Source organism: Garra rufa, chromosome 24 (assembly GCF_049309525.1).
Source record: "Garra rufa chromosome 24, GarRuf1.0, whole genome shotgun sequence".
Classification (NCBI taxonomy): Eukaryota; Metazoa; Chordata; class Actinopteri; order Cypriniformes; family Cyprinidae; genus Garra; species Garra rufa.
The window spans coordinates 39,261,113-39,273,523 of NC_133384.1; the positions used below are offsets into that span (position 1 = coordinate 39,261,113).

General features: G+C 30.8%; 1 protein-coding gene across 1 annotated transcript in view; it reads left to right on the forward strand.

The window, feature by feature from the left end:
• The first annotated feature begins 1,210 nt into the window (after positions 1-1,210).
• The window catches only part of lama1 (laminin, alpha 1), a 153,434-nt gene continuing 142,233 nt past the window's right edge, over positions 1,211-12,411 (forward strand). Inside the window, 1 exon segment of the mRNA XM_073831219.1 lies at positions 1,211-1,292. Coding sequence (XP_073687320.1) covers positions 1,211-1,292 — 82 coding nt within the window.

The window sequence follows — 12,411 nt, forward strand, 5'->3', positions numbered from 1 at the left end:
GCATATTAACACTATTATTTGAATTGAATTATTTGCTATCACAAATACTAAATATTCTAGGTAAGGTGGAAAAGTTGATGCAATATCTTAGCACACATAACTTAAGCTTTTCACATAGTTCAGTAAGCTAATATAAATTATTTAATAAACACAGATTGAAATTTACTGGAACAGCTTCCCCTTACATTTCCAAGTGGAAATCCACTTCGCCTTTTCAGATTCATAATTGTCCAAATGAATCATGAGACCGATTCAAAAAACGAATCGATCAGTAAGATTCAACTCACACAGTGATTCGTTCGCGATTCGGATCGCTAATGCCATACGCATTTTAATTTTCACAGCGGTTTTCTTACAGTTTGTAATCGCAAATGTAACAAAATATTATTTTATGATAAATAAAAAAACAACAGAAACATTTATACTCGAATAAAGTATGAAATTGCGAAACGTACAATAACAAAATAAGCATTTGGATACGCTAATGAGTTGTAAACTTTCTGATATTAATAACAACTTCTTTAAAACAAAAATCAACGCATATTTGATATAGTGCTAAATTAAAATATCTTTAAAAACATATTTATCTAGAGATTTTTTATAATTACTGTAGGTAATCACTGAGTAACTTTTTTCGCGGGTTGTTCTGACTGGATTTCCCGCCCCCGCCTTTTTAAGCGATTTAAGGTTCTTGTGATGAGTTGTTTACTCTATAATCGCAATAAATGTGTGGGATAATTTTCAATATATATCTGTGGGATTGTTAGCTGATAAAAATCGTAAATCTGGTCGCTTGAAGAAGTAGCGCAACTCTCCTCACGAGATTTTACCAGTTTGAGCGATCGACGCACTGACGTTCTGGGCGTAAAAAAACAACAAAACCTAACGAACACCACGAATGATCTATGTTAATAAAACATCACAAAAACGCTAAAAGTGCACTGTAAAACCAACTGTATACGCGGGCTAAACCAAGATCATCGCCTCACGTGAGCACGTGGTACATTCCAGCGGGAGCCCCCCTCCCCCTCTGAACTCATGGTACATTCCAGTGGGGTTCAGTCAGTGTAGCGGGATTGAATGAAAGAGACGAATGAAAGTTTGAATGAGAGAAAGAAAGGAGCAGAACCAATGGACATCTACACAAAACTCTGAGCACGATTTCAGATTTATTAACTAGTTTATTAGTTGAGTTATTGTAGAGTAACTGATGAAGAAGATGAGGATGAAGATGCTGTGGCCGTTTGCAGTGATTTTCTCCTCACTGGTTTGTGTGGAGACTCAGCAGAGAGGTGAGATCAAAGATAGAAACACAAATATCTCCTCAGAAACATCAAACTACAGTGTTTTTGTTGTCCAGACTAAGAGATAAAACTTTGTAAGTGATAAAAATGTGGAAACAATATTTAAGATATTAGATTTTTCATTAGAACATCAGCAAAGAATACAAAAGTAACCGTTTATTTTGCTAGTTTTATGCATTTACTCAATGGAATTAGAGTTTGCTATTTGTTTAGATATATTGCAGGGATTTATCTGTAACTTTTTAGCTCCTTTCTTTATAAAGTATTTGTTACTATGGTGAATTAATGCTTCTGAAACATGGAATTTCCAGAAAACATGTCCAAAAACACTTTATTCGGCTAGTTTTATGCATTTACTCTATGTAACTTGAGTTCAGTATTTGTTTAGATATAATGCATGGGGTTATTTATAATATTTTAGCCCATTTATTTAGAAAGTATTTTTTTCTATAGTAAAGTAATGGTTCTGACACATGGATTTTCCAGAAAACGTCCAAAAACGAGGTATTATTGTGTCTAAAAGGTTAGATCAAAGATAAAAACCCAATTCTGTGCTCAATATTTAAAATATAAGATTTCTCATTAGAACATCAGCAAAGATTACAAAATAAACTTTATTTTGCTAGTTTAATTTGAGTTCAGTATTTGTTTAGATATATTGCAGGGGTTTATTTATAACATTTTAGCTCATTTTTATAGAAAGTAATTGTTTCTATAGTAAATGAACGGTTCTGAAACATGGAATTCCCAGAAAACATGTCTAAAAACGAAGTATTATCATGTTACAGTTCCAAAAAACTTGGTATAACTATGGTACAGTTCCAGAGAATGTGATTGTAAGGCCATCGAAATCTATATTTTACTTATGTGAAAGTCCTTCAAATCAAATATATTCAATAGTTATCTGTTAACTTCCCTTAAAGGGATAGTTCACCCAAAAAAATAAAAATCTGGCATCATTTACAAACCCTCCAAACCTGCATAAATTTCTGTTCTTATAAACTTCTGTTGAACACAAAAGAAGATATTCTGAAGAATGTTGGTAACCAAACAGTTGGCGGTAGCCATTGACTTCCATTCTACGGGAAAATATCTTCTTTTATGTTCAACTCAAAAAAAATCATACAGGTTTGGAACAACCTTGAGGAACTGTTTTTGTGTGAAATATGCCTTAAAGTGTTAAATAGTTACTTCAGCACCCAAAAAATAATTAAGTGTTTTTGTTTGCAGACGCTTTATATGATCTAATTAAATTAACATACAGCAAATGTCACATGACCAGGGGGATGTCGTTAACTGCTAGTTTGCATAGGTAGTATAGCATTTGCCAAATTAACGAGATTTCTCACCCGCAGGTTAGTCTAACACTTCTTAACACATGAGGTCAGGAAGCCGCTAATGTAGTTTTAGCTGTGACCCATTAAAGCAGCGAGTGTCTGCTTACACCTCAGTCATGTGAAGAGAACAGGAAGTTGAAATGTTATAGGCTAAACTTTCATCTGAGCCGTGTGTGTTCTTCGTGTTTATTCCAGCTGAATGTATGCGAATGATTGCGGGTCACATGAGAGCTCCTTACGGCTCCATTAACAGATAATCCTGGATATTTAGTCCTAGTGGTTTAGTTAACTAGTCGTAAAAGCCTCTTAGTGAGACTTTTTCTCATGAATAACGTTCTTTAAACTTTGATGGACTTTTAGTTTCAGAGCAGATGTAGTGATGAAACAAAATAGTTTATATATATATAAATGTATGATTATATACATTTTGTAAAATTATAAAATAGATGTGAAAATAAAATATACATATACATTTTTAAATCTATTTATATAACCATAAATGTATAATATATATATATATATATATATATATATATATATATATATATATGTTATATTTTATTTATTCAGCCTTAACATAAAAGTTTAAAAATATTTTTTAATATAGAAATGTAAAAATAAAATAATATATACATATAATCTTTTACATTTATATGAAACAAATATTTTTATATTAAGACTGAATAAATAAATTTTTTTTATATATATATATATATATATATTTATTTATATATATATATATATATATATATGGTGATATACATTTTGTAAAATGATATAATAAAAATTATAAAATTATAAAAAAAAATTTATTTTATACATTTATATTTAAAAATGTTTTTTTAATTTTTATATTAAGGCTGAATAAAAAAAAAAAAAAAAAAAAAATATATATATATATATATATATATATATATATATATATATATATATATATATATATATATATATATATAAAATCAGAGTTTGGTAGACTACTTTTGGATTACCTTTAGATTACTTTTGACCAAACTTGTTTATCACATTGATTTAAATAGGATAATCTTGTACTATATTAGTTAGAAAATATATTACATTTGTTGATGATATTAAACACAATAAAGAAGTGCATTATATTATGTCAAGATATACCAAACTGGTGTTTGCAAAGGAACTGCAGGTAAAAAAAAAAAAAATGTTAATTTAAAATGTAATGAAAATAATACATTTTAAAATCAATCAAAAAAAAAAGCTAAAAAATTAATTTTTAATTTTTTGTTTGTTTACCTGCATGTCATGTGACCCAATGAACATGCAAATGTGATAATTATTAAAACATTTATTTTAAAATCTCTTTAAAGTAAATATATTATGTGAAAGAAAATCACATGACTTAAAATTTGTGAATTTGTGCATTTTAATGTGTTTAAAAGACATTTGAAAGCTTTAAAATGTAATTCAGCTCTGTATATAATATAAAAATATATAATTTATAAATAAAATATACTGTAATATACTTAAAAAATGGTGAGAAAATAGTTACTTTCCTAGTAAATTTCACAAATAATTACAGAGAGATGGCAAGTAACACATTGAATTAAGCATGATATTTTAAAATTGTAAAACACGCTCCTTAAATCTTTAAAAAATTACTTTTTACAATGTAAAAGTATAAATGCACTGTAATATATTTAGTCTCAAAGCAGCTTCTGTAGCTCCAGACGTCTTTATCTGCTTCCCTCCTTCTGTAAGTGTTTTATCTCCAATCAGCCATTTATCTCTGAAGGCTTTTCACGCTGAATTGACTGAATCTCATTGTGAGGTTCTTATCAGCTCCACTTACATCTGATTACAGACTCTGTTCACATGCAAATTCAGCAGATCTTCTGGTCTGTCCTGGAGCTCCTTCATCCAGACGCTTTGATGAGCTCACAGTTGATCTCATCATCTGTGCATGCAGAACTTCACATGCTAGACTTATTCTAGTATCTGGAATTCATTTATTGGAGATGTTTATCCATGCATCCATGTTCAGAGATGTTTTTAGACATATAAAAAAGAAAAAAAGAAAAACCAAACTGTTGCTTTATTTGTTTGCTTGTTTTCCAAATCTGACTGAAAGCCACCCAGAAAAGTGGTTTGCGTCTGAGACGTCAGTCATGATGAGCTGCTGTTGTGTAAACGCACAGTAAACTCTGACCCCTGCTTTCACACCAAATGAAGCCGTAAGCTGCTCTCAGATGCTGGAAAAAAAGCAGAGCAATTATCTTGTCGTCTTCTTCAGCTAAAACACGTCTCTCTAATGCTTACGGGTGAACCTGACCCCTGTGTGAAGACTTTTAATGCAGTCTGCACTGAAAAACACTGGTGTAGGATTTACTAACATTTTTTAATTCAGAAATTGCTTGTGAATTTTACAAATATTGCAAGAGAAACTGCAATAATGCATTGAATTAATTTGAAATAATTTATTTATTTTTTGCAATGTACTGCTTTAAATTGTTGTCTTTACAAAAAAATCTTTTAAAAGTTTTCTGTTTAATTTAATTGCATTTTGTTTTTGTTTTTCTGTGCAAAAAATAAATATAAATTTTTCCCTAATTTTCAGAAGACACCCATTAAAATGTCATTCAGTGTATCTTGTCAGGCATATTTACAACAAAAATCAATTTATGACATATTAAAAGACAAATACTTTCAGCCCAAATACTAACTAGTTATTATTATACTTTTTTTTTATTCGCCACTATCCTAGATTTTGCCCATTTTTCAGTAAGAATTTTTTACTCATTTAAAACACAATCAAATTGAATGTTTTCCCTTATTCTTTTATATATTTTAAAATGTACAAGTCACACTGCAAAAAAATGCATTTCTTAATTAGATTTTTGTCTTGTTTCCAGCCAAAATATCTACAAATTCTTAAATCAAGAAGGATTTTCTAGACCAGCAAAACCTATTGTCTTGTTTTTTAATTTTGACCTAAGTCAAAATTAAGTGTGTTTTTGCTTGAAACAAGCAAAATAATCTGCCAATGGGGTAAGAAAAATAATCTTGTTTTGAGCAAAAACTCACTTAATTTCGACTTGTTTTTTCTGAAAACAAGAAAATAATTTTTACTTCTTTATTTAAGAATTTGTAGATATTTTGGCTAGAAACAAAAAATCTAAGTACGAAAAGCATTTTTTGCAGTGTGCAGAATAAGATTTTTTTCATAAAAATTGTTACACTGAATAACAATGTAACATTATTTCAACAAAATTGTGACATTTGTAACATTGAAACCTTACTTACATTAAATGTGCTTTTTAGTGCAAACCACTTTTGTAAATTTCTTTTGAGGTTGACGTTTAAGCATCTTTGATTCAGTAGTGTAATAAGCATCAAATTTATTTCCTTTAAAACTCAATTTAGACACATTTAGCTGTATGAAGATGTTTAGATGTTTATAAGCTCTTGGCGTTCTGTCATAGCAGCTGACAGATGTGTTTGTTTGAAAGTGTTTTTCTCATTAATTGAGTCTGAAATGTGATTCGAGGGGTTCTCAGAGCGTCTGTGACATGCAAACGCAGCCAGATGTGCCGCTGCAGTCGCATAATGACTTCAGTCATCAGACTGTCTTTATCTGCTGAGCGTTTGAAGTTTGTGTGTGTGCTCCGCACCACTGGAGTCCATTCAAACTCAACTCCCCCGAGAGACAGACCTCAGAGTCTCAAACTCGTCTGCTGCTTCAGTGTTGCTCGAGAGCAATAGCCAACAATTCATTGTATGGGTTAAAATTATTTACTTTTCTTTTATGCCAATAATCATAATGATTAGTAATGTGCATTGCTAAGGATTTCATTTGCACAACATTAAAGGTGATTTTCTCAATATTTCGATTTTTTTGCACCTCAATTTTAGATTTTCAAATAGTTGTATCTCAGCAAAATATTGTCGTATCCTAACAAACCAGACATCAACGGTAATCTTATTTATTCAGCTTTTGATGAGTATAAAAAATTGACCCTTATGACTGGTTTTGTGGTCCTGAATTGTTTTGTTTTATTTTAAATGTTCCATTTTCATTTAAAAGTAAACGTTTTAGTCATTTTTAGTAAATTTTTATTAGTAATTGTATTCAAAATATAAATGAGATACTGTTGTATTAGTAGTAGTGGTAGTTTTTTAATATATATTTTGATTAGTATTTATTTGTATATTTTTACATTTTAATTTTAGTTGTAAGTTTTTCATTTTTATTACTTTTTTCAATGTCAGTAAGGTTTAATTTGTACTAAAACCTTGTAGTTTTTTTTTGTATATCAAATTAGACTAAATGAAATACTATTATATTTTAAGATATAATTCGGAATTTTTTTTTTTTTTTTGTATTTCCAATTTTGTTTTAATTTTAGTCAACGTTTTAGTAATTTTGTTGTGTTTTTAAATTTTTTATTGTTTTTGACATTTTTATTATTTTTTATTATTTTTATTTTTTATTATTTGTTACTGTATATTTGACATTTTTATTATTTAAAAAAATATGTCTATATAGTTATTATTAATTTTTATTTAAATTTTAGTTATTCTAGTACTTCAACTAAACAAAATAAGTATTTTTGTATTTCCAATTTTTGTTTTAATTTTAGTGAAAGTTTTGGTAATTTTGTTGTGTTTTTTGACATTTTTATTTTTTATTTTTTTATTGTATTTTTATTATTTTAAAAAAATATGTCTATATAGTTATTATTCATTTTTATTTAAAAAAATTAGTTATTCTAGTACTTCAACTTAAACTAAACAAAAAAATATATTTTTGTATTTCTAATTTTGTTTTAATTTTAGTAAAAGTTTTGGTAATTTTGTTGTGTTTTTGACATTTTTTTTATTTTATTTTTTATTAATATTTATTTATTGTGTTTTTGACATTTTTAATATTTTAAAAATATGTCTATATAGTTATTATTAGTTTTTATTTAAATTTTAGTTATTTTAGTACTTGAACTTTGAAATATTCCATGTCCAAGTAACAACAAGTAACAACGTACTTTAGTGATCAGATGCATGATTTTCACTTGCTGGCCAATAAAGAGCATTTAAACAAAACTCCAGCCCTACTTTTGCTAGTTTATCGTGGTTCAAAGCTCTAAATCACACTTTGACCTCATGACTTGCTGGAGGGAAGATCTTCTTCATCTTCACGGTTGCCTCTCATTGAGCTCTTTGCTGTCAGTAACGATCGCTCAGCGCTGGATGATGCTTATCTCCTCGCACCAAAGGCCAGGCTTTGGTCAATTGTCCAAGACGTAGTTATTTGTGTCATGAATAGCGGCAGACAGACATGTGGGCGGATGGATGGGGTGGATGAGGGTTGCTCTTCAAAGAGAAAATGCAGTTCAGAGCAAATGCCTCTTCAATGCACTGATTTAGCATTTGTTGAACAGTTCTTCATCTGTCATTCCAGGTCTGTTTCCTGCTATCCTGAACCTCGCCAGCAATGCCGAAATCAGCACGAATGCCACCTGTGGCGACCCGGTCCGGAGATGTACTGTAAACTGGTGGAGCACGTTCCTGGAAGACGAATCCGTAACCCTCAGTGTCGAATCTGTGATGCAAATGGACAGAATACCAAAGGTAATGAGATTTGTCCCGAAACATTGGCTTTAAAGGAGTAGTTCACTTCCGGAACCAAAATTTTAAAGATAATGTGCTCCCCTTGTCATCCAAGATCCATGTCTTTCTTTCTTCAGTCATAAAAATTAAGTTTTTTAATAGGGATGCACCAAATGTCCGGTAACCAAAATAAATGATAGCGAATAATACTGTTACGCTATCACTAATGCAGAAAACATGTGTTCAGTGTGAAAGCGTTTAAAACTGTCCAAGAAAGACGCAAAAATGATTCCAAGCAGCGACAGCGAGAGACTGTTTAGAAGCGCATCGCATGTCTTCGTGAGAAGAGAAAGGTTACTGTATGATGACTGAAATCATCCATTAGTCAATCAACTCCAGAACGTTCTGTTGTCTAATACACCAGACACCAATTGTGTTTATTCTGACAGCAGCTCCTTAGCCAGGGTTCAAAGACCAAAGATGACAATCATTCACAAATCTGCTGCTGCTGCCAGCAAACACTAGGACTGAGCTCTTCTTGTGTGTTTACCACTAAATAAAAGACAACATTCATAAAAGTTAGCGTTGTCATTTTACTGATTTTCGTTCAAATAAAATACAAAAGTAAGACAAAAATAATGCTAACAATCATTCTAATAGCTCTATTAATACATTTATTCTAACATTCTCCTTTGCTCAGCAAGGCTGCATTTATTTGTCCATTAAAACACATGCCTGATTCAAGAAGGGGGTTTAAAAAATGGCCAAAGAATATTATTTTACTAACTTATTAATTTTAAGTTAAATTGTGGTTTGTTGGTAGGCTGTAATGTCTACTAGAATGTTGAAAAAGTTCAGTTTTAAGTAAATATTTTTAAGTAGTTGTTTTGTAATTGATTTTTTTCTTTGAAAAGCAAGACAAAACTGTAAAAAGCAAATATTGGCTATTTGATTTATGCAATGGTGAAAAAAAACTGTCAAAATACATGGTGGAAAAACACGAAAAACCGTGTTTGGTAATCGTCCTTTGGCCCAGTGTGTAATTTTGTTTTGGCTTCAGCTTCAGCCAATAATTTTCATTTCAGTGCATCCCTAGTTTTTTCGAGAAAAACATTTCAGGATTTCTCTCCATATAGTGGACTTCTATGGTGCCCAGAGTTTGAACTTCCAAAATGCAGTTTAAATGCAGCTTCAAACGACTCTAAACGACCGATTATTTTCTTTAAAACAATTTATATACTTTTTAACCTCAAATGTTCGTCTTGTCTTGCTCTGTCTGAACTTCAAAGGGCTCTAAACTATCCCAGCCAAGAAAGAAGGGTCTATTCTAGCAAAACGATCAGTTAATTATTTTTTTAATTACAGTTTATATACTTTTTAACCTCAAACGCTCATTTTGTCTTGCTCTGAACTCTAGTTTTTTTCTGGTTCAAGACAGTTAGGGTATGTCTAAAAACTCCCATCTCATTTTCTCCTCCAACTTCAAAATCATCCTACATCGCTGCAGAAGTACCGACCCAGTGTTTACAAAGTGAACGTGCAAAGAAGATCAAACGGCCTTTACAAAAAAAATAAAGGTAAAGCAGTGTTGTAGGACGATTTTGAAGTTAGAAAAAATGAGATAGGAGTTTTTACACATACCCTAACTGTCTTGAACCAGAAAAAACTGGGTTCAGGCAGAGCAACTAACTAGCTAACTACTAACTAAAATAACTAAAGTATTAAAACACTATAATAGTATTGATCAAACTATAATAGTATCTCATTTAGTTTAAGTTGATCCACTAAAATTACCAAAAAAAATCAATAAATAAAAATAACCCCACAAATTTACACACAAATGACTTCATCTGAAATTAAAATTAAAATGGAAAATAAAAAACTAATAATAATAATTAAACAACAGTATATCAATTAGTTTAAGTTGATGTACTAAAATAACTGAAAATAAAAATGTAACAAAATTGATAAAAAAGTATATAGACATATTTTGAATAATACTAATTATATTATTCTAAATACTAATAAAAATGAAGGACAAATGACTAAAAACTGAGTTCAGGCAGAGCAAGACAAGACGAGTGTTTGAGCTTAAAAAGTATATGTGACCCTGGACCACAAAACCAGTCTTAAGTCGCTGGGGTATATTTGTAGCAATAGCCAAAAATACATTGCATGGGTCAAAATTATTGATTTTTCTTTTATGTCAAAAATCATTAGGAAATTAAGTAAAGATCATGTCCATGAAGATTTTTTGTAAAATTCCTATTGTAAATATATCAAAATGTCATTTTTGATTAGTAATATGCATTGTTAAGAACCTAATTTGGACAACTTTAAAGGTGATTTTCTCAGTATTTTGATTTTTTGCACCCTCAGATTCCTAATTTTCAAATAGATGTATCTCGGCCAAATATTGTCCTATCCTAACAAACCATACATCAACAGAAAGCTTATTTATTGAGCTTTCAAATGAGGTATGCATCTCAGTTTTGTAAAATTTAACCTTATGACTGGTTTTGTGGTCCAGGGTCACATATAAATTGTAATATAACAAAAAAAACTGATAGTTTCGCTAGATAAGACCCTTCTTCCTCAGCTGGGGTCATTTAGAGTCCTTTGAAGCTGCATTTAAACTGCATTTTGGAAGTTCAAACTCAGGGCACCATAGAAGTCCACTATATGGAGAACATATAGAAAAACAATTTCATTACGACTGAAGAACGAAAGACATGAACACCTTGGATGACAAGGGGGTGAGGTCATTGTCTGTTAATTTTGGTTCTGGAAGTGAACATCTTCTTTAAACTTCAATAAGGTCACATTAGTTAATGCATTAACTAACAATAAGCAATCCTGTTCAAACAGAGCAACATCCCATTACTAACGCCATCGACGGCACCAACCAATGGTGGCAGAGCCCGAGCATCAAGAACGGCCGTCAGTTCCACTGGGTCACCATCACTCTGGACTTACGACAGGTACGACTCGTTACTACTAGAGTGTAAATAACTGAAGAATAAATACATAAATGAAGAATAAGAAAGGTGCTTCCCAGTTTGCATACTTGTCCATTATTCAGTTTCAGACTTGAGGTTAGACTTAAAGTGAAGTTGGTTTAATCTCAGCGGAGGGCCGTTTCCCAGTGAGATGAAGCTGGTTTTATGTTCCCCTCCTCCTCCTCTGTGATTGTGGATCAGCCATTCTGTGGCAGCGTTAAGATGAATGCTGTGCTAATTGCACACTAGCTGCTTGTTTCCTGTGTGTCTGAATGGAGGAGCGGTGAGGAGGTGTTCAGGAGCGTTTAGAGCCCCTCAGGGGCCGCCGAACACAAGTGTGTTTGTCTAGAGAGGTCGAGAGACACACTAATCCCAAAACTAGAAACAATCCACCACATTCCAGCACTGATAATATGCACAACTATTCCACATCAACACACTCACACACACACACACACACACACACACATGGGACTAACTGTGATCCTCTGCAGTCTGTCAATCTGAAGGTGCAAAAAAAAAATTATATTGAGAAAATCACCTTTAAAGTTGTCCAAAAGATTTTAGCAATGCATATTACTAATCAAAAATCAAGTTTTGATATATTTACGGTAGGAAATTTACAAAATATATTCATGGAACATGATCTTTACTTATTATCCTAATAATTTTTGACAATTTTGACAAATACAATGTATTTTTGGCTATTTCTACTTAAGACTGGTTTAGTGCTCCAGGCTCACAAATATAAAACCCTTAAACGTTCTACTAAAATAACAAAATTAAAAAAAATTAAAAATAAATAATGAAATGTAAAAAATATATATTTTGAAGAAATGCACTAAAATGCATGAAACAGGAAAATAACCTAAAAGTGGTAAATAAAAGAAAAATGACTGTATAGACAAATTGCATAAAGCAACTAAAACTAATACATAGAAAATGCTTAATAAAAATGACAAAACTTACTAAAACCTACTAAAATGATTGAAACTTTAGCCCAAATAAAAAATAAAACAGAAAAAATAAAATCTAATTCAAAATATTTCTTATATTAATAGTATCATAATATAATGTAATAAAGTTTTATTTTAGTTAAAGCTTTAGTATTTGTATTGGTTTTTTTTATTTTTTAGTCTCTTTAGTTTTTATTAAATTTGTGATATTTTAGTACATCAAGTTGGAGTTAGGGTTACA